At 36.4% G+C, this 23,600-nt stretch overlaps 1 protein-coding gene across 4 annotated transcripts in view; it reads right to left on the reverse strand.

Moving 5' to 3' along the window:
- Nucleotides 1–23,600, reverse strand: part of FAT1 (FAT atypical cadherin 1) — a 104,293-nt gene that overhangs the window by 26,406 nt on the left and 54,287 nt on the right. For all 4 annotated transcript variants that reach the window (XR_015258481.1, XM_086747115.1, XM_086747114.1 and 1 more), the window contains exons 4-10: nt 22,793–23,122; nt 22,046–22,256; nt 17,737–17,876; nt 8,194–8,469; nt 7,776–7,986; nt 1,218–5,285; nt 382–578 (exon numbers count right to left, since the gene is read on the reverse strand). Coding sequence is in view for 3 of the 4 variants with exons in the window: in XM_086747115.1 (XP_086603241.1) it covers nt 382–578; nt 1,218–5,285; nt 7,776–7,986; nt 8,194–8,469; nt 17,737–17,876; nt 22,046–22,256; nt 22,793–23,122 (5,433 nt within the window). In the remaining variant the exon portion in view is untranslated. The remainder of the gene's footprint in view (nt 1–381; nt 579–1,217; nt 5,286–7,775; nt 7,987–8,193; nt 8,470–17,736; nt 17,877–22,045; nt 22,257–22,792; nt 23,123–23,600) is intronic.

The raw sequence follows: 23,600 nt of genomic DNA on the forward strand, positions 1-23,600 counted from the left end.
CTTTTTTTTTTTTGTAATGACATGAAATAAAAGCTTCCAGTTTAAAAAAAAACTACCAAAAAACCACTCAGAATTTAAAGGCACTAAGCATTCTTACAGCTCATCTATGTCAGGGATGTGCATTAAATTAGAAGGGCTGAGCCGTATAATATCAATACTAAAAAAGGAAAAAAGCTAAAAACACTGGCTTACCAGTCTGTATGTAACTGCAATCATTTATATAGAAGTAACCAACATAAACATCAACTAAGAAAAAGAATCAAATGCTCACTGTATACTTGATCTTTCCCATATCAAGAAAAGATTTCCACCTGGTAACATCAAATCTGTGTTCAATAAGAGGGCTGTGCAAAGTCCATATTTGCACAAGATTGTGCCTACCTTTTCGCAAACAGGGCTATTATCATTGGCATCAAGGACTTTAACCTCCACCACGGCTTTAGTTGCAAAGGTCCCATCAGTAGCTGTAATATTTAGAAGGTAATTATCCCTTTCTTCTCTGTCCAGAGGCTTTTTGACATAGACCTTCCATTCATTCTGTATATTCTCTATAGCAAACTGTCCCAAGGGATCACCTCCTGAAATACAAAGATAAATACTTAATTAAAGACAAGAGAGAGATTGCTACTATTACTCTTTCAACATTAAGTTACAGCTAAAGAGAAAAAAAATGTAAGTGTAAATAAGCAGCCGCTCTCTGTGGCTTTATAGGGAAATAGCTTAATTTTCCAGGTAGAAATAGTCAGTAGGTGCTCATACAACAAATTTAACTGCAGCCTATAAAAATCAATGTAGAAATTCATGTAGCATTATAGATAACATCATATCAAGACATATGCTAAATAACAAAACCAATAAAATACTCAATTGGAAATTAATCGTCTATTATTTTGTGAAACTTCTTTTGTTTGTACTTTAACTACATTACTAATTTAAGTGTAAGAGTATTTGTAAAACAAAATTTGATAGATAAGTAAAGAGGAAACATAGGAAAGCATTTTAAGCAAGGCACGCACAAAACAGAAAACCCAGGCCCTGTTTTCTAAAACTCTTTCTTTTTCCCTGAAGTTTTTAATATTCGTATTAAGACACACACACTCTTTCTTTGCAACTCTATGGTTTCAAATACTTTTCAATAATTTGAAAGATTAAGTTGTATCTCACATCATTCCAGAACCACTCAAATTATTATTCTGACATTACTCAAAAAGATTTACCTGTAATGTAATAAGAGACTTGTCTATTGGCTTCTTCTGTATCAGCATCAGTTGTACTCAGGATGGCAATTACCCCACCAGGAGGGTCATCCTCACTGACTGTTCCTTTATATATCTCTGCAGTAAAGCGCGGAGGATTGTCATTCACATCTGTAACAGTAACTTCAACCACAGCCATAGAAGACAGTTGAATTTTTTCACCCCGATCAGATGCAACCACCGTAATTTTGTATTTGTCTCGTGTCTCATGATCGAGTTCTTTGAGAGTGGTAATCCAGCCAGTTTCCATGTTTATGGCAAAAGACTCTATGATGTCTAGTTCTTGAGAAGGATCCAAGCTGTAAGTAACCTGCCCATTGAGTCCTGAATCTAAGTCAGTTCCTTTAACCTGGATGACTCTTGTTCCAGCTGGCATATTTTCTACAATGAATGCTTCATATGGATTGGATTCCAAAAGGGGTTTGTTATCATTTGCATCTTTTACCTGAATGCTTACCTCTACTGAGGAAACAACATTATAATCTTCATTTGCATACTGTGCTCGAACTGAGAACTGGTACCATTTAGTTATTTCATGATCAAGATTCTTCTCAAGTTTCAACTGTCCAGTCTGTCGGTCCATGACAAAAACATCATCTCTGTTGCTTTCAGGAGTGTTCCCTTTAATCAGACTATATACTAAAGTCTGATTATGCTCTGCTTTGATAACATCTATCTCAGTCCCAATTGGAATGTCCTCAGAAACTGTATAAGAATAAAATGGCTCTGAAAATTTTGGAAAAGGCACTTCTGGTGGGAGTATTCTAGCATAGACAGGAACAACTGACTCTTTTGGAGGGGATCCACCATCGACTGCTCTAACAAAGAAGGTCAGAAACTCATTTTCTAAACCAATTAAGCTTTCTTTTGTAGTAATTATTCCAGACAATGAATCAATTTCTAAATTCTCTTTAACATTTTCAGATTCTGCTTCAATAGCATATGTGATGTCTGCATTTGTACCCTCATCAGCATCAGATGCCCAGACTTTAATGACAGAGGTACCCCGTGGAACATCAGATCCAATATTTACTTCATACTCTGTTGCTCGGAATTGAGGAGCGTTATCATTGTCATCTGTAAGTATTACATTAACAGTACAGAAAGCAACTTTTCCTCCTGAATCTTTGGCCATTAAACTAATGGCAATTACTTTTTCTGCTTGTGTCTCACGGTCAAGCTTTTCAGAGGTAAATATCTGCCCTCTGCCATTTGTATAAAATCTGTCTTTGGCAAAGTCATTCACAATGTGGTAAGTGATGTGGCCATATGTACCAGAATCTTCATCTGTTGCTTTAACTTCAGTTACCAAAGTATGCAACGGAGCATTTTCAGCTAGTTCAACCTCATATTCATTCTGGCTGAAAACAGGACTGTGCATATTGGCACTGGTTACAGTTATATGGACTTGGGCTGAGCTTCTGAAGACGCCATCAGAAACAGAGACATTAAGATTATAATGTGAATTTAGTGTCTGTCTGCGTAGGTTTGAGACGGTGATAATGCCAGTTTTACTATTAATTACAAAATTCTTCTGGTCATTGCCTGTCAGAATGGAGTACTCCAGCTTGTCAACATCCAAACTATCTGCATCTGAGGCTTGCACACATGTCACAAAATGCCCTCGGGGAGCCAGTTCACTAATTTTAGCTTCATAAAGCAATTGGTTAAAAAGAGGGGGGTTATCATTGAGATCAGTTACATCAACAGTCACAATGGTATCACTGCTTAAGGGCAGCATGCCACCATCTATGGCCCTTATTAGTAACTTGTGTTGTTTAATTTGTTCGTAGTCCAAAGTTCTTGCTGTAAGAATGAGTCCAGTACTGCCATCTATGTGGAAGTAATCATGACTTTCACTATTATCCTCAACCAAGTGATAGGAAATCCCCCTGTTTGTTCCAGAATCGGCATCTGTAGCGCTCACTTGTACAACAGAGGTTCCAACAACAGATGCCTCAGAAAGGGTTACAGTGTAAGACTGCTCTGTAAACACAGGAGGATTATCATTGATGTCTTCCACTATTATGTCTACGAACACATCAGCATGTGCCCCAGTTAGGGAGTCTGTTGCTCGAATACTCAGTTTGTAGGCTGGATGAGACTCAAAGTCAAGAGGGGCAACAACATTTATAACTCCAGTGTTGAAGTTGATAGTGAACTGATTGAAAGGATCTCCATCTGTGATGCTGTAAAACACCTTAAGTCCTTCTGGGCTGTTTGCTTGCACATGTACCACAGGACTGTGGAGCTGAATGTTTTCTGGTATCTCTGCACTGTAGAAAGGCTTTTCGAAAACTGGCATAGCTTTACTCATAACTGTAATTGGGACTATAACTTCAGAAGAAAAAGCAGGGTCTCCTCCGTCTTTTGCCACTACTGTGACCAGATACTCCTTATTTAGTGTGTCTGGTTCAAACTTCTTCTTCAGTGAGATTTCACCAGTGGGATCAATTTGGAAATGTTCATGATGTTCTTTGAGATAGTAATGCACCTCTCCATTTCTGCCTGTATCTTTATCTACTGCAGTGACATGTCGAATGACATGGCCTACTTCAGAGTCTACTTTAACAACAGCATAATATGGAAGATTGACAAAAAATGGAGCGTTATCATTTACATCTTCCACTGTGACTTTAACTACAATGTGTGCAACAACTGATGGTTTATACTCCTCTGTCACCTCTATGACCACATCAAAAGATTCTTGCTGTTCACGATCAAATGGTATTCCTGTTGTTGAAAGGACTCCTGAAGTTGGGCTTATTTTAAATCTGCTGTCTGGATTTAGAATATGGTAAAACAAAGGCTCATTTATTTGATTTCCTATAGCAGTAACAACAGCTATTGTTTTTGCCTCTGTGGAATTCTCCTGTACTGTTGCAGAGTAAGAACTCTGTGTGAACTTCAGCTGGCTTGCTTTGCTTTCTTTCACATTAATTTTTACAGATGCAGTATTTGCAAATCTGCCATCAGATGCTCTCACTGTTAATTCATATCTGCTTCTTAACTGAGTTGTATTTTGTACTGTTATATCTCCAGTTTTAGGGTTTATTGAAAATTTTTCTCCAATGTTGCCTTCAATAATGGAATAAATTAATTGTGAAAACATGCCTGAGTCAGCATCAGTAGCATTTACACTAATGACTTTCACGCCTTTATAGGTTGGAACCAAAACGGATGCCTCGTACAACTCTCTTGAAAACACAGGAGGGCAATCATTGATGTCAATTACATAAATAGTAACATTAGCTGCATATTCTGCATATAAATGTGGTATCCCCATATCATGTACTTGCACTGAGAAGTGGAAAATATTTGTCTCCTCATAGTCCAGACTCATTACTGTTCGAATGGCACCAGTGCTGGAATCAATGGCAAAATACTTGCGGACAGATGGTTCAACAATTTGATAAACAAGCAAAGCATTAGATTCTTTATCAGCATCTGTAGCTCGAATTACTAACGGGATATTCTTGTCAGTCAGAACCACACTGTTAATTGAAGCTGATTCACTGATGAGTCCTGTATATTCAGCCTGCATAAAAATTGGTGTATTGTCATTCTCATCCTGAAGATGCACCAAAACTGTTGCATTGGTGGACAAGCCAGCCATGTTTGTTCCTTGCACAGTTAGAGTGTAAATAGGCAAAGTTTCAAAATCAAGTGTCTTCTGAGAAACAACGACACCCGAGTTCGGGTTGATAGCAAAGGCATCACCTATATTACCGTCTTTTATTTCATAAACTACAGAAGACTGACTGTATGCTGTAACCATTCCAACAAAACTGCCAATGCTGGCACTTTCACTGATTTCTGTAGAATATTCTTTGGCTGTGAACTTTGGTGAGGCATTATCAGAAACCGTAACGAATATATGCACAGAGGTCACTTCACTCATTGGAGGATCTCCTTTGTCTGTAGCTTTTACCATCAGGTTGTATTCTTCCTGGTTACTACGATCTAATTCCTTTGCAATTTTGATCAAACCCAAAATGGGATCTATAAAGAAGGAATTTCCAATATTCCCTGTGAAGAAAAAGAAAAGCAGTTAAGAAAGAGGCAAACAGAACTCGAAGGACGATTGCTTATTTAGCTATATACTAAGAACACATAGCGAGAACACACAGAATATTAAAGTTTCTTAGTTTTGTTTAACAAACATTTGTTAACCTCTCTGTAAAGCTTCCTGTAATCAACAGTTAGCACTAATTCTAAGTTTACTTGTGGAAACATTGCATAAAACATAATAGCAAAGCCATCCAAGCCTTGAAAATAAGTGCAAAAAAATTGGTCCATTTTCCATTAAAAAAACCTTAAACAAGTATTTTTTAAGTTTCAACAATTTATTTTCTTCAAATTATCTTTGTCATTGAGTTCATTTTTAAGCCAACTTAAATAACTCCTGAAGCTGAAAGAAAATTATATTCAGAAATTAACATTAGTGGAATACAAGTTACATTTTATGATCTAAAATAACTAGACTGCTTTGAAAAAAAGAAGTGAATCTTAATTGCTTATGCAAGTATTGTTTCAATTACTGCTTCAAAATTAATCTTTCTGAATTGGAACAGTAGTTATCTCTCTCTTAACTTCCTATTAATACATAGGCCAATTATTCCCTGTGATAATACTAGGAAAAAAAATACTATCTGCTGAGGATTACCAGTTGTCATTTGATAAACACTTGTTTTCTTTATATTTTCAAATACATAGCTGAACTACACTGCATACAATATTCAGCTCATGTACTAAATATGGTAAGATTTAACATTTTACTTCCTTAAAAAATTACATTACCAAAGCTATGTTCTCAGCATGGAAAAAATTCATTAAGAACTTCTGAGTTATGCAAACAAGTAGGCAAGAGTGGGGTTTTTTGTGGGGTTTTTTTTAGTTTGTTTTTTTTTTTTTTTTTTAGTGGAGGCTCTAAACACAGTGGCATTCTTAGAATATCCCATTACAAATCTAAGCAGCCATTACAAATATTTAAGGAATGTTCCTTCCATATGCTTAGAACATCAATTATAATGCTTTAACCTCCCAGTAGATCACAGTCCTGTAAAATAAACCTAAGTAAGTCTTACATTTACTCCTACAAAAAGCTAGAAGAAGGGAAGAGGACAGAGTGTAAATTCATTTTAGACAGCATGCATACACATTTTTTTCTTGCCATGCTTTAGCATTCGTAATACAATTCAAAAACTTTTATTATGTCTTGCTTAGTAAAAAGGCCACATTTCTACAGATAACAGAAAACAAACATACACTTTAAGGAAATTATGAGACAGTTAAATACATTCTTCCTCTTCAGAGTATCATAATCAGAGCTTTGTTTTAATACAGTGTTAAAGTCTGTTTTCATTTCAAAACAACACTTTAGGGGAAGAAAAGGAAAATATTCACAGCAAACAATTCCTATGCTTTACAAAGCAAAATGTGTCAAATAATAAAAAAAAGCATTTGTGTACATCACCTTGCATGCAATAGTAACTGAATAACTTTTTATCTACTGTTCTTCTTAATATGAAGTTTCCTATGCTTGTTACTGGGATTTTTATTTTAAATTACTTTCTACCTTGAAAGTAGTACTCCATATAGGTAATGAAATTTAAATAACTTTTTTTTTTCTTTTTACAGTCCTAGTGCCTAAATAGTTCAGCACATGGTAATGGCAGGCTTGTATCTAGGTTTAATGGACTGAACCAAAATCACTTCCATCTGCTACGTGAACTCAGTCAATATCATCCTATTTTCATATTATTCAAAATTGCCATAATTTGAACAGCATTGTTACAGGTGAGTTCAAAAAGATACTCTGACACTAAAAATAAAGAGCAGCACCTAATGCTTTTCTCTGGCCTGCAATCTGAAAGGAACCTTAATGCCAAGCTGACTAGCTATTAAAGAATTTCTTATATATTTTCTTGAGATGGAATAGCAGTCCTTCTATCTAAACACAGCCAGAGGGAACCATGCAAAGCAACTCCTTCTCTTCTATATCTATCAGAAAGTTTAATTTAAAAACTGGGACTATTCAGTGGTTAAGTATATGGATATTTATAAGGTATTTTTGAGCTCCTTTCTTTCACATTGTGCTAAACACTAAAGCATTTGTCTCAGGCCCTTACTCTTTTAATCAACTCTTTGCTTTGCCTGTGCTACAAAATATCACTCACATTATAACAAAAAGAATGCTTTTTTAGATCTGAATTTAATGCTTCTGTAATTTCTAAAGAACACACCCCTCTTCAGGGTTTAAAAGTAGCTTTACATGGAAAATGTTCCAAAGGTATCTGAAGGATAATATAAATACCTAAGGGAGGGAGATGAATATTTGTCATTGTAGTTTTCTTTTAAATGCTCTGAGGCTATACCTTAAATTAATCTCACAGAATATGACACATACCCCTGTACTGCTCTCTTTTATAGTTTTTTTTTTACATGTCTACAGTTGAAACAAAGTATCAGCAAGCATTTTTTCCAAAATAAAGTGAAGATGTAAGAAAATCAATATACCTGATTCAATAGAGTACACAATTTCTGCATTTTTTCCTTTGTCCTTATCTAATGCTGTAACCTGGAGTACTGCTGATCCAAGAGCTGCTGACTCATACACCCGTCCTTCATAGGAAGAGCTGGTGAACCACGGAGCATGATCATTTGTGTCACTAACATTAATGATGATTCTAGCATAGTTGCGCTTTACAGGAACATCTTGATCTCGAACCTGAAACAGCATATTACAAGTAATTAGCACTGTTATTTTAGTAGTTCATCAAACATCAGCAATAATTCAAGGTCCAATCTGTATCAGTTACAAAGACCGCAAACAAATTAAACACACAAATAAATGTTTGAATTGAGTGGACAAATTAAAAAGACATTTAAAAATATGTTTGTTATTGACTACAGGAGAAGTTCTGTGTTTATTTACCATTACTGTGAGAATATGCTGGTTCATGGTCTCATGATCTAGTTTTTCTGTAGTATAAAGAGAGCCAGTTCCAGGATCCAGACGAAATTTTTTAAGACTGATGGGATCAGTGCTGCCCTGCATAGTATAAATCAGTTTATTCTTCTCATCTCTGTCTGTGGCGCTGACTTGCAGAATTTCTGTCTCTGGCATGGTGTCTTCAGGTATAACAACTTCATATTTTGAAGCAGAAAACTGAGGCCTGTGATTATTTGTGTCTATAACTTTGATGTACACCTGAAATGACAAAATGGGAAGGGGAAAGAATTGATTATATTTAGGAAATAGAGATGAAAAGAGGATATTTCATTAAAAATCAGACCATGACACTGAAATAATTCCACATCAAGACGATTTTTTTTCAGGGAGTGGGAGAGATCTAAGAGGGACAGGGAAGAAGAATCTCACTAAACCCAAATCTGCCCCACCTCCCCCAAAATCAAAGCAGAAATCTATACAATCAAAAATGCCTTAGGAAAGTTCATAGAATAGTTTGGGTCCAAAGGGACCTTTAAAAGTCATCTAGTCCACCCCACCTGCAAGAAGCAGGGACATCTCCAACCAGATCAGGTTTCTCAGAGCCCCGTCCAACCTGGCCTTAAACGTTTTCAGGGATGGGGCATCCACCACCTCTCTGGGCAACCTGTTCCAGTGTTTGTTTTTACACCCTCATTGTAAAAAATTTCTTCCTTATATGTAGTCTAAATCTGCCCTCTTTTAGTTTAAAATCATTACCCCTTGTCTTATTGCAACAGGCTCTGATAAAAAGTTTGTCTTAATCTTTCTTATAAGTCCCCTTTAAGTACTGAAAGATATCTTAAAGGGAATGATTTTTGTCTAAAGGAAGATGAAAAATAATTCCTTAGTAATTCTGGAATTAAAAAACATTAAAAATTCTCAACATTTATCCAGGGGTGGGTAAAAATCCTTTGTATTTGTGCAAATTTGGAATTTTAAACAACATTTTCCAAGGTAGTGTTTGCACTGTACTCCTTGCCCTCACATGGAAGCAATTCTCTTTCAGCTCCTTTCATCTTGAAGCCTAGGCAAGAATGGAAAAGCTGTGGAATTTACAGAAAAGTATGTTATTTCGAATAACCACAGGTATTGTTTGCTCTTCTTCAGTAATGTAGCACAATGTCAGCATAGGTAACCAGTCACCAACACAATTTCTCTGAAGTTACAGGTATATTAACTTCAATGCTTCAAATTGCATTTTCCTGCAGAAGTTCATCTGGGTTCACCTATGTGCTATGCAGTCAAGACTCTCTTTGAATAATAATGTTCACTGGAACCATACAAGATCCCTGCACACCCACTTGCCTTTCACAGCATCAAACTCTTGTATAAAAAGGGTAAGACACTCAGCCACCATCCTGTCCCTTCAACAGTGATAACATCAGACGAGTAACAGCAATGCAGAGGATTTGGCAGGTGGACAGCAAAGCTCCAAGAACACATGGCTAAATTCAAGTTCTTTATATGCTACACATACAGCCATGCTTTTAGCCACCTAAAATATTTAAAATAGTTAAGTGGCACCAACAGGTGTTTAAAGTACTTATGATACCATAAGAGGGTTAAATTGCTCTTTGAAGATATTTATTACTTTCCATTGATACCTGGTGGAGTCTAGAGATATAATTTAGACAAAGTACCAAACTGTATCCAGTAGAAACTAGAGGAGATGGAGCCTGATGGTGGTAAATAATAAGGAAATGCCATGTATCTCGCTGAAGGAAGAGAAAGCTTCCCCAACTTCAACCTTGCAAAACTAGTACCTTATGTTAAAACTTGTACCAAAGAAAAACAGGTGTTAAGTGTATCAACAGGAGTCATACCAATTCCTAAAATATTTATTTCAGATGCAGGTGTATTATCCCAGGTTGCAACTACTACCTAAGCTCCGATACCATGAGTTCTTCCTAACGGTAAATTTTAATACAAGCTGAAAACATTTAAATAACTTCCAGACAGACATAGGTAGTCCTTGGATACAAGGATACTCTACAAATGCTATACCAAGAGTTTAGGAGACTGGTAGAAGGATTTTATTCTAAGTAAAAACAGAAAGACTTTTGCATTTAAGTAATGTAGTCCTGCACCAACTCTAGAGGCACCATGGGGCAGACTGACCAATGGAAGTGAGAATCTGGGAACACAAAGAACGGGGTGTGGAACTCTTGGTGTAACTTTGTATTGTAACATAGGAAAGTCTTCCCAAAAACTGCGATATTGCCACACTGGTAGCTAAAATAACTGTCACCAGAAAGACTATTTTCACTGAGAATTTCATTCTGATCGTGAAAAAGAATAGAAAGGCATATAAAACAGCATACAGGAACAGAGTTGAAGATGGCAAATGTGGAATCTCAAGAGTCAGAAGCCAGATATGGAATAAAAAGCCAGGTAAGGAATAAAAAGGGTTTTTATGTTTATTTGAAACCATGAAATAATCTGTGGGTAAGTAAGACCACCAGGAAATACAAAGAGCAATTAAGAAGGAGGAAAATCAGTTCCAGATTACCATTTTGCCTCCATCTTATTCACCAACAACAATAGGGAGCATGACCCTGCTCAAAACAAAATCAAAATGAGACACTGGCAAAGCAGTGGTGCTGCAATAAGCTGCTAAATGGAAACAAATCACCAAAGCAAGAGGAGAGCCAGGGTCTGGTTCTGCTGGACTGCGGGGGGGTGGGGGTGTGAAAGAAATAAAAGAAAAGAAAAAAAAAATCCTCCTAATATAATGCATGTTGTTAATAACAATGAACTCCACCTGCAGACTGACAGCCAGTGTGGATAGGGAGGTAAAAGTAAATGTGTGCACACACAAGCCTCTGACTTCTTTAGCAGACATATTCCTAGGCATTGCAGGTCACTGAGCCATAATCCAATACATAGTACATTTAGGGAAACATTCATAAACACAGGTAGTTCTTCAGTGTTTGAAACAGACTGTTAGAATAAATACAAATTATCACTGCAGAGGAAAATGCTGCCTCCCACAATTTATTAGATTCCTCAGAAAATGGAAGAAATAGGAAATAAACTAATCATTTGGCACATTGATAAAATCCCTTGCAAGATGTTGCTATGGAAACTAAGGAGTTTGGTTTTCTTATGGATTAGAAACTGATTAAAGAAATGAAACAGAGAGTTGGAATAAATATTGATTTTTGGTAGGGAGAAAAATTAATGGTAGGTGACCCAGGATACATATTAGGTCAAGCTTTTAAATACACTAACAAATTCAACTGGAAAATGAACAGCAAGAATGAAAAGAATGTGACCTTAAATACGTGATTTTTTTAGATTGCCGTGATTAGAGAGGATGTAATAAAGAAACACAAGCACACTTGGTTCATTTCTTTCAAAATTCTGTTTAACTAAAATACATTTTAATGCAACTTGGAAGAAGAAATACAGAAAGGTCCAATACAGTCACTTACATAGCATTTTAGTAAAAACACCTGCTCACTGAACATTGCTGCTCAGGAAGATGATAAATGGAACCAAATTAAGATGACTAATAAATAAAAAAAAAAAAGGCAGAAAAAGCCAACTCTCAATGCAAAACAAACTACACAATCTTTTTATATAAATAAAAGGTTAGAAGACCATATACAATTACAACACTTAATTAACTGATGCTATACTTTCAAAATACGTCAACATGTCAACAATTTTTTTTTTAATTCAATTCCCACCCTCAAGAGATTATTAAACTCAGGCTCAGAAAAACAGTAAGTGAAAAGATAGAGTCAAATCTGATTAATTTAAATCAAAATTCCTATTTAAGTTCACATTTATGAGGAAATGAGGAAACTATGTTCCAAATGAGGAAAAACAGAAACTTAGGTCAAAATTGGAAGTGAGAGGGAATGCAACTCCAAAGCAACTGTGTTAGATGCATCTTTGGAGTGGAAGATGTGGCCACCTGTGCTCCTGGTACTACACAAAATGAATACAGGAAAATAGCACTTCTAGAATGGAGCATCACAAAAATCTGTGCAAAGTACCAAGTTAAACACCAGGAATATAGTGACTGTGAAACCAACATTGGTACTTGCAAGATTAACCACATAGTTAGTGAATCAGCTTAACTGAGACGTGATCTGTTGACCATACCATCAGAAGGACTTAACATCCACTTCCTCTTCTATTAGCAAATGAAGCAGTTAAAATAACCTTACTGCTGAACACATAGGGAGACATCCTCCAAAAAGGAGGGGCTGTTGGGCTAAGTAGATAGCTCCTCAAAATGTACAGCACTATTAAATATGAATTATTAACAAAAATATTGCTAAGGAATAAACATAATGACTCAGTCACTATGAGTGGCATGCTCAGGTATTCCATTACTCGTCAAATTACTTGCTCAGCCATGCAGTTTTTCTCCACGCTGGTAAACACTACAAATACACAATTTGGTTCTATTAGTGCCATCATTTTAAGTGTACCTACAATCCAAAGTTTATCTTAGACTCAAGTGAAAGGTGTTTTATCTACATACTTTAGGATTAATTTCTCGCTCACTGATGTTGTTACTTTGTGCCTCTCCGCGGATTCTGACGGACAAGCATAATGTGAGTCGATGGGCACCCTCTTGGTAACTTGGCTAACTGCATGCTGGGCTGCTTTAATAAGGGGAGGAGCAGGTAGTGGGAAAGGAATTATCCCCCTCTATTTGACACTCACTGGTGGGACTGTAGATCCACTACAGTTTTGGGCTTTGCAGCCCAAGAGAGATCTTGAGTAACTGACATGAACCCAGCGAAGGGCCATTAAAGTCAATGGGGATCTAAAAGCTCTCCATCCACTGTGTAAAGGGAGGGCTGCAGGAAAGAAAGCCAGACTCATCTCAGGGATGCACAGTGAAAGGACAAGGGGTGGCACTCACAAGCTCCAATAAGGGAAACTACAATTGCACATCAGAAAAAAATCTTTTCAAGGAGGGTCGTTAAACACTGATGTAAAAGCACGTCCAAGGAAGAGGTGTCATGTCTTGTCACCCCAGGCACTTAGAACCTGACAAGTCCCTGAACAACCTGATACAACTTTGCAGTTTCCTCTGCTTCGAGTAGGAGTTTTAACTAGATGAACTCCAGGGGCTCCATCCAATCTAAACTATTAAATAAATGTAGTAAGGAAACCTTACTTCCAAGACAGGGATTCTTACCGCTGCTAAGTGACAGGTGCTAGGTGTGCAATTTCTTTTTAAATGTAAGAGGACTAAATTTTCATGTAAACTGTTAAGGCCTTCAAATTAAATGAAAGGCACCTGAAGTAGTAAGTGTGAGTGTAATTTCAAAGACCAACACAGAAAAATATGGGTTTGTGTGCCTGAGAACAAAATACATGAAGAGCTTGTGTTATTCTAAAGTAACATGTATGTATAATCCAATAAAAACAGCTACTGGGCACTTATCAATGAAATTATAAGATAAAATTCAAATGAAATATATTAATATTATCTCCTAAGAAAGAAGCTGCATATTAAAGAGGCATGATAAAGGAAAGTCTGACATAAAAGACCATAATGTGACCTCTGAAACAAAATGGTCTGGAACTAAAGAAACTTGATTAATTTTGCAAGGCCATGCAAGGGCTGTGTTGGACAACTGCCCTGTACTCATAGATCTCACTGAGCAATGCAACCTGGTTATACAGACAGAGAACAAAGCAGCCCGGGATTATCTGGGGGGAGGATTTGAAATATTTTAATTATTTGACAGGTGAAACCTCAATTTGCATAGGAATGCATTGATTACTAGCAAGTTATAGAGGAGATATGTGCCATTGACAAAACATACTCAGTGCGTAATATGTAAACATGATGTTCCTTTGGACTGTTTTAATCCAAATTTTCATTTGTTGATTCTATGTGGAGTTTAAATCTCCTCCTCTCTCCAGTCATAACTACATTATAGTTACAGTGATGTGTTTACAATCATTTTCATAAACAAAAAATTATATTATCCAGAGATAATATAACTGCATTCCAGTTCTAAAAAGTCTCTCTAGATCAATGTGGTTATCGCAAGCAAAAAAAAAATTTAATCAATGAAGAATATTCTATCCTTCATTCCCAAAGCATAATATCTACATCAATTTTGCATAAAGTAAGATTAAATATTCTGCAATAGCACAGCAATAGGTGAAAGGCCGCAATTAGCTTTAAACCATCTTAAGTATTACTTCCAGTGAAAAAAAATATATAGACATAGCAATGACTAGGAGTGGCTATAGCTAGAAACAGGTTGTTTTTTTTTTTTCTTTTTATTTCCCACCAAAAAGCAACTCAATAGTGCATATATTGCTACTTACAGCCTGTGAATAACCTTTTCTATTTCAGGCCAAAACATTATAAAACAAAAACATAAGTACATTGATTTGTTTTTTTAATGATATTCCTTCCTAGTGTGACACCAGTAATCTTTAATATCATCTGTCAAACACCACTACTGTAGGCCTGGAATCTGTTTGTCCTTCTTTTGCATCATGCATTTGGCATTTAGATGCATGCAAAATTCTAATAGCCTGCACGCCTACTGCTGCTGTATTTTTCAAAAAAGCTATTTAACTGAAGTCCTGAAAGAGTCAAATGCTCTACAGATGTTAATGGCCCGAGGCCAGCAAATGCCTTCTGGTTTAAAGTCAGATTCAGTATATTGCTTTTATACAATAAGATTTTCATTTCTTGTCCCCCTCCCCAATGTCTTGAAAATGTAATTTCCTTTTTCGAATTAAACGTAAAATTACTTAATCTGCTGTTAATCAAAGTTTGTAAAATTGTTTACTGTATTTCCAGTGTTTACAGCAATTATTTTGTAAGCTAAAAGCTGTGCATGGCATGTTGTTGTTTCTACCGTATGCACTCAGTATTCAGAATTTCTTTCGCCTGTCACTCCATTTTAACTGTTTATCAGCTCTCGGAAGAATCCAACACCACATTAACACTCAAACTTTAATCACCATTATTTCAGCACTGGGTAATGGAATTTACACACTGACAGCCAGAAATCACACCTTCAACTATGATATCATATCAACATTTTTAATTCCCCTGAAGTTACATCTCATCTGAAATGCATCTTGTCAACGATAGTCCTGAAGGCTGTCTTAACAGATGACTCCATTTGGGTGGGCCAGGAGTCACGAGGGAGATAAGAGAATCAGTCAACATCAGGAGTCTGTTCATGCACCAACAGCTGCAGAGTTTGAACTAACCCATACTCCTCAATCTATATACCACAGTAACGTGAGACTCAAACATCAGCAGCATAACTTCTGCTTATCCCGCAAGCAGGGGAAAAAGGAAGACAATGCAAAAGAAGTCTTTGTGCTTGCTTGTAACAGAAACCACAACCTCTGCTCCTGCCAACTCTAGCTGAGAGAGGAAAGGAAAGACATGAAAGAAAATCATACAAAAAGAAATAAGAGACGATAAATTTGAGACTACTACTCTGATTCTTCTGCAGAAGACTGCTGTGGTAAATGTTTATAATGTTCACTCAGCTTTACAAAATGCTAAAACAACAAATTTATTTAAAGAACTGGACAAAAGCTACACTGTGCACTTCCAAGAAGAACTAAATGAATCGGATAACCCAGAGGAAGAGAAGGGGTGATGGTTAAAGTGTTTTTGGGACCTTCCAATTCTTGGTTGTTCCAGAACACAAAGCAGATTATGGTTCAACTACGACAGCTCAGGATGCCTGCATAAATTCAGCTATATAAACGGCAGTGGTGGACAGAACATCAGCAGTCATCTAGACCGTGTATTCAGCCTTTACTAGTCCCCAGGCTACCCCAACACACTCTGCATGGTGGCATTTTTTACTGCATTCTTGGGAAGAGGGGAAGAGTGTGTGGAAAGCCTCTTGCTGTCTCTCTGACTTTCCTGGCAAAAGTAATTATCTTCCAGCTGGATTTGTGTTTCTTCTAATTTTTTTTTTCAAACTAATTCATGCCTTCTACCCAGCATTCTGTAATCAGTAGAAATGAAACTGCTCAATATTTTTACTACAACTAGGCAATAAATTTACAGTAGGATTCTCCAAACCTTTTATGGTGGTTATCAGCACCAGAAGCAATGGCACCACGGCTATGATAGCAGCAAGTTCTGACTGGGGGACGTTATGTTTGGAGATTCATGGTCTAGAGTATCACTCACAATTGTCACCATTAAAGGAAAAGGCAGCTCTCTGCTCTCAATTACTAACCTTGCAATCTTCTGCTATTGCATTTAGTTTATTTGACCTATCAAGCCTCCAGACATGCAGTCAGCTCAATAAAGATTCTGCTTTAAATCCTAAACATTGACAAGAAACATCTTTCCCTCTGGCCGAAAGGAGGAAGACGACATATAAGACATTAGAAAAGATGACACAAAAACATACATACTGCATAGAAGTTGAACAACAAGAAATTCCATTCGTAACAGAGATTTTCGTCTACAGAAAATATAGCAGCAACCCACTAACTGCTCTTTGAGCTCCTGAGGGGTCGGTCAGTGATAGGGGCAAGTAACACAGATACATCACTGTCTCAATCCAACAGTCTTAAATCAGTAAATAAATCCTTTTCTTTCTATTTGGAAGAAAAGTGGAGCTCCTGTATGCTCCTGGCTCCACTCACACCAACCTCAGCTACACCTTACTTCCAAATATATTCAGGTTCTGGGCTGGGGAAAAAAACTAGATGGGAAAAACAGGAGTGATATACATCATAACCTACTTTGCTATTAGTTACTTCCAGCAGTGTCACAAAAAGCTTCTGCCTTAAAATGAACTTATTAGTTCAACTGCAAAGAATTGCCACCACCATGGAGCCTCAGTAAGGAGGTAATTTGAAAAAATGTCGTTTGTCTGAGATTGCTGCTTTTTGGAGGGTGTTTGGCAATCTCTACCTCCACTGAAGCTAAACGAAAGTACTCAGGAGGATACACAGAGATGTTACCATCTAAACCTTGTTTCCATATGCACACCATGCAGAAGGAGCAGCTATTTCATCAGACCATACGTGTACATTGTAAAATTTGTCATCCACAGATCTTGGCGAGGAGGGGGTACAAAACAACCTTACAATGATGGCCTTTTAAATGTCAATCAAAGTAACCATATTATTTGATGATTTTGGGGGAGCAGAATAAAGAAGTGTAACTCAGAAAAGTATTAATCCTTTTCTTATGAGTAAGTAATGTATGGAAGGGCTTAGTTTCTGTTTTCATTTACTCAGCTAATGTAGGAATATTATATAACTTAAAAGCTGCTGATTCAGACTATAGCGTAGTGACACACAACCATCTACTAGGACCACCAAACAACATGGCTCTACGAATACCAGAATCCACTTCTATTTTAGACAGATTCCCTAATTTATATAAACCATATTCATTGTCCAGAACGAAAAAAAATGTTAAGGAGAAAATGCAACATCCTCCCCAAGCCCCAGCTACAAATTTCTTCTTCTATAAGCACTTCATAGAAAGTCCATTACCTGAGTGCTGATAGATCTGGTTCCATCTGTGGCCTCTACCGTCAAGTTGTAATTTGATTTCTGTTCTGCATCAAGAGGTCTAGCGACAATGATAGTTCCAGTGCCCTTGTCCACATCAAATCGACTGTCATAGTTGCCACCTTTTTCAGGAAATTGGGAGAGGGAAAAGTTAATAAAACACAGCACTGTTTCATTGTTTTCATGTATGATCATGTTCTGTCTTCAGATGCTTAATGAAGGTGGGACTATAAAACACATATACTTATATACAGACTTATTGTAAACACTTTGGGTTTTTTCTGGTAATGTGATATGCTGTTACTTATAGATATTTAAAACTGATTAGTTTTGGACAAAGCTGATTTGTCTGGCTCATGGAAATTCAGTAGGCAGATTCTTAGCAAGATTCCCTACTTTTTTTAAAATCAGAATTTAAAGATTCCAAATAGCAGGAAACTGAGAATTTCTAGGTGAAATGTGATAGTTTACTTCGTGCAGATTGTCAGGCTAATCAGTGAAAAAAAATACTTTATCAAAATAATTGAAAATCCCAAATCAGGCATACAGTCAGATTTGTGTCACTTGGATCAGAGTACAAATCACTGTACTCGTATATGACTATAGATAAGGCTGAAAAAGCTACAATACCTCCAAAGGATTCTCATCTCAATGCTGAGTATCTAAAGAACTCACTATCTAACTGCTACTGAGATAAGCAGAACTCAAATGAGTGCTAAATGTTTACACGCTCAGTGTTTAAATATAGCCAAGCTCCTTTTCTGAAGCAAATTATCTTAACTTCCCTTGTGAAACTTTCAAATTACGCTTTGAAATATGGTTAAATAACCATGTAGATCAATAGCTACACTTACTTGTTTAAATATTTAATTGATCATCATCACATCACCCCAAGCAGACTGTCATGAGAATACAATGTCCGTTAAGTAGAAATATTGTTAGCAATGATAAATACTCCCATTTAACTACAATTGCTTTAGACCTCTCAATAAACAGCCTAAAATGGATGAATCAATATTTATTTTGATCAGGCCAGTGCTAGATATGGCAAACCAATTTCTCCTAATTATGTGCATGTGTTTTTCTAATTATATTTTACAAGGATACTGTTCCAATATAATCTGAGTGCTTTTTATTTTTTAAAGAGTTTTTACATGCTATGTTTTGTAAATCACTAAATATCTTTTATGAAAAGCCAAGGCTAGAAGTGAGAGCATGAAGTTTGAAAGGTTGCAAATTTATACTGAATCCAAGAAAGAACAGTAAAAACTGAAATGAGCCCCCATTCAAATGTAAAGAGGATTTCCCCTTTAGGAGGTTCCATTGCATGACAGACATATCAGTTTAGAAAAGATGGGTTTGATTCTGCTTCACTGGATTTAAGATATTTGATAATGACAAAGATAACATATTTTTTCTAATTTCACTGAAAGCCAACTCCTCTTACTGGCCCAGCAGTGCTTTCTGAATGACACAAATGGATATAAACTGGACAGTAGGAAAGGCGGTAGCTTTTTTTTTTTAACAAATGTACATGGTTTTTTTTTTTATGAGCTTTGTACAAGATATCACCTTCAGAAAGTGAATTTCTAGTTTTTCTTTTATAGCTGGCATGTGATACCATTTTCTTAGATGGTTCAGATGTCTCAGTGAAGTATTTCCATTTTAAGAGAAGAGTAGGGTGAAAGGGTATGAATCTGTTCATTCATTTTCCTCTGACCAACTTTTTTTTCTTCCTTATCAAGGAAATCACAAAGGCTTTGCCTAATTTTTGCAGCAGTGGTGGTATCTGGTAATCCGCTGAAGCAGAACTCAACCCAAACTTCTGCATCTGGTACACTGAAAGGGTAACAGCAACAGTTTTGGCCAAAGCCAAAACCGGATGCTCTGAATTGATGCTGTACAAATGTAATGATGACGAAACAAAAAAAAAACGAACCTGTCACAAATGCAACTGTGAGCACTTTGATTTCCGAAGGGTTAATAAAATAAATATTTTATAAATGTACGCTTTCATTTCAGATCTCATAATCTGGTAATAAATTATGTGATCTCAGCAGATACCTTCTGCTGTACAGTTCAGGTCACAAGCCATCTGAAAGATGTAAAATACTTCACTAGCAAGCTTGTCTCCTGGCTCAGCCAAAAAGAAAGAAAGCATGGAAAGCAAGCACAGAACACAAAGGAAAGCTGTCAATAAAATTAATTCATGCTATTAGAAACAGTAAAAGAGGGCAGTAAAGTGACCACCTATAAGAGCAGCCGGTAACTTCACAACATGATCTCATATCAAAATTTCCAAACAACTTTTTACTAGGAAAACAGTCAAAATAAAATGTTTTATTCTACAGTGCATGGACAAGTTTTGCTCTTTCCCCTTGGAGTTTTCTGTATATATCTTTCTAAAAATAGCAGGAAAAGATCATCTGTTTTCCACATTAAGCATACAATAAAAATTCTGTATATGTCCAAATTGTGCTGCATGCTTAGAAGGAGCAAATCAAAATAATACTATCATCAGAATTCTACTCAGCTGTACACATTGTTCAGAATGTACAGCAGTTGAAGTAAACTAAAAAGAACAATAGAAGAGTACATTCCCCGTCTAAGTAACAAGTTTTGCTAATAAAAGACCCCAGGAAACATCATTGCTGTACTCTGTGGAAACTCTCAAGACCTCTGAGGCCTCTTCTAGCTACTCTCTTTCATCTCCATTAACCACTCACCTTCTTCTGACAAGATCTCTTTCTTAACCTTTCCTTTGATGGACTTTTTTTGGTCTACAGAGGTTTCTGTTTGCTATTGACTGAATAACTCTGAATTGGAGCACATGGAATCTTCTTGTCTCTCCTGCTAACTTAAGTTACTTTTATATTTTCTGCTTGTCTACTCTCATGTCTATCTGTGTTTACGTTTGGCAGAACAGTAAAAGAGCAGCCTCAGTTCCAGAATACCTCTAATGTAAAGAACTTTGCCCTTATGAGAATGCAAGAAGGCATCCTGAACTCTCTACACAGTTGTAGAGATCTCTAACCCCTTGGTTTGTCTAAATACAAACATTTTTCGTTCAACTCTGATCTATTTGGACAGGAATTGTTTATTTACTTTCTTCCAGAATACAGTAGAAAGAATAATTTTTAAAATTCTATGTAAAAATTTAATATATTGGCAACGATTATCAATATCAACACAGGTGGTTCATGCATGAAGCATGCATTTAGGGAAGAGCTATGTCTGTTCTCATGTGCCTGAAAGTTTTTTGAGAACACCCTCAAATATTTATAGCATTTATATATTCCTGCTACATGTATCAGTTTTACAAACTTTTTTTTTTAACTGTTGCTGTTCTCAACATCCCTTAGGAAATACATACCAGCAAAACAAACCTTTAAAATAACTACACTTTTAAGAAATAATTCAAAAAATGCTCTCCCTAACAACATCATAATTATGGCTACAATTTTCAGTACTAACCAAGGTGAAAAAGATCCTTCCCTCTCTTTTGAATGTGGTAAAAAAATCCCAATCTGATAGGGCTATTTTAAGATTAGAAACAGCTCACTACAAGATACCTCTCCTGAAACACGGCTGTGCTATTCCCCTTGATTCTAAAGCACATAACACATGACAGAACTTGTTTTTAATACTGGCTATGCAGCCAACACTGTGTATTCCTGGTGCTCAGATCTAGTGAGTAAGTCCAAAATTATTTTGTCACCATAGCACAAATGTATAGTCATATTACTGGTTTAGAATTCCCCTTTCAATGGTAGAGGGTAAGGCATGATATAGTAGTAAGAATGCGTACAGGAAGAAGTTTGCTGGGGTTAGGAACATTGCAAGCTTTCCTTTTAGTACTGAATTAAGGGATATGAAACTGAGAAGCAGCCCAGAAGACAGGAAATCAGTGTGAACGGTATAATCTCTCTGAATGTAGTATCCCAATTTGCAGAAAACTGGCATTTTATTTCTTTCCCTATCCTACAGTCCATAAGACTGATTTGATTAGTTTTAATTTCACTGAGACAACATCCATAAGTCATTTCCAAAAGTGCAACACAGCAGATATTTTGCAATGTAATTTTAATCTTTGATATAGAGGCACTGATAAAAAATAAGTTATTTTGATTTATAATGAAATAAGAGAAAAATATACACATTTACAGATAAAGAATGCCAAAATCTTGCATATTTTAGAAAAGCGATTAAGAAAACAAGCTGCAATAAGCCCTCAGTATCACAGGCTCCATGCATTTCTTTCTAATAATAAAAGCCCTTCAGGCATCCTTACCCGTTATGTCAAACCAAAGTGGTGTTCCAAGAGGTTCAACAGCTATTACGCCAATCATGTGAGCAACTGGGTCACTTTCCATCACCGTAAAAGAAAAAAATGCTTCCTCAAAATAAATGGGCTCTGTGGGTGGGATGGGCTTTGGAATCCATTCTATGTGAAGCCGTGTAGTTGATGATTTTTGTGGACGACCATTATCTACAGCTTTAATCTGTGAAACAGACACATCTTTTAGGCTACAGGATCACATAAATCATTATGTCACATAAATGGAAAAGTAGCAATAAACTCCAAGCATGTTTGTTTGTGTGAGATACATCCAAAAAGGTTAAGTGTCTCTCAAAGTGCCACTTGCCCTTCATTATCTGGGCAGGAAATGGAGAAAAAGTATGCAGCACCTGATAGCAGCAAAAACTGTTACCATAAATTCAGTTTTATTGTGCTTTCTTCCTGAAAGAGAGTCAAACTGATTGTTTATGTTCCCTCATCATGTTCATTATCTGTCAAGCTCTGGAAAAGAACAGCAGCTTCTTGATTCACTTTCTCAATATAAACATCAGAAATCATCCTTTAAAAAAGCAACAACATCAAAACAAACAAACCCACAAAACAATACTTCTGGGTTTGCTGAAGCTGTCTTCCTTCAGTCTGCAGTCACTCATCTGCCAGCTACTGAATGAGAAGTGATGAGAAAACAGATAAAAGAACATTTCACATATTCACATGATATACAAGACTTTGACTCACTGAAAGGATATCGTAGTCCCTTGCTGCAGAAAATTTCTTTGACGAAACCACTCCAGTTTTCGGTTCAATAAAGAATTTGCCATGTTCATCACCATCTTCAATGCTGTAAGAGATCTCTGCATTGGGGCCTTCATCTTTATCTGCAGCAATAACTCGATAGATTGGTTCTCTCCTAGCAGTTCTCTCTCGTTCTGGCTTACCACGCTCTGGAAGCTGGATTTTGTAGAACTTTTGCAAGAACTGAGGCTTATTGTCATTTTCATCTAAGACCTTCACAATCACCCGTGCAATTGTTGATTTTGCAGGAACACCATTGTCTGTTACCGTTACCTATTTTTATTAAAAAGGATATGGTTAGCGCTCAATTCAAACACGTTGTTTTCAACAATGCTCTTTTTAAATCAGATATTCCTACGACTGCCTATGACAACTGCAAAGTAATTCCCTGACTTCAGTTACTTAAAGACCATTGTGTAAAGCTATTTGGTGAATATTTACAAAAGGCACTAAAAAATTTTATTCAGCTACTATCTTAATATTTTGACGCTTGATGTATGCCACGTAGGAGTCAACAGATATATATTAAATCTATTTCACTATTTTGCAGCGTTGTAACTGAAATATTAACTTGAGTAAAGGAAGAGCACAGAAGTATAGTATCTCCGATAACAGTTTCACTCCAATAATATCTTAATATACTTTCAGCCTAGTGTTTCCTTGCAACTTTTCAATTTAATAATTTGACTTTACACCTCAAAAGATACAATTAAAAAGAATATAAGTTTCAGAATTTGACAGGCCTATGCAC

Source organism: Chlamydotis macqueenii, chromosome 4 (genome assembly GCF_036417535.1).
Source record: "Chlamydotis macqueenii isolate bChlMac1 chromosome 4, bChlMac1.mat, whole genome shotgun sequence".
NCBI classification, from domain to species: domain Eukaryota; kingdom Metazoa; phylum Chordata; class Aves; order Otidiformes; family Otididae; genus Chlamydotis; species Chlamydotis macqueenii.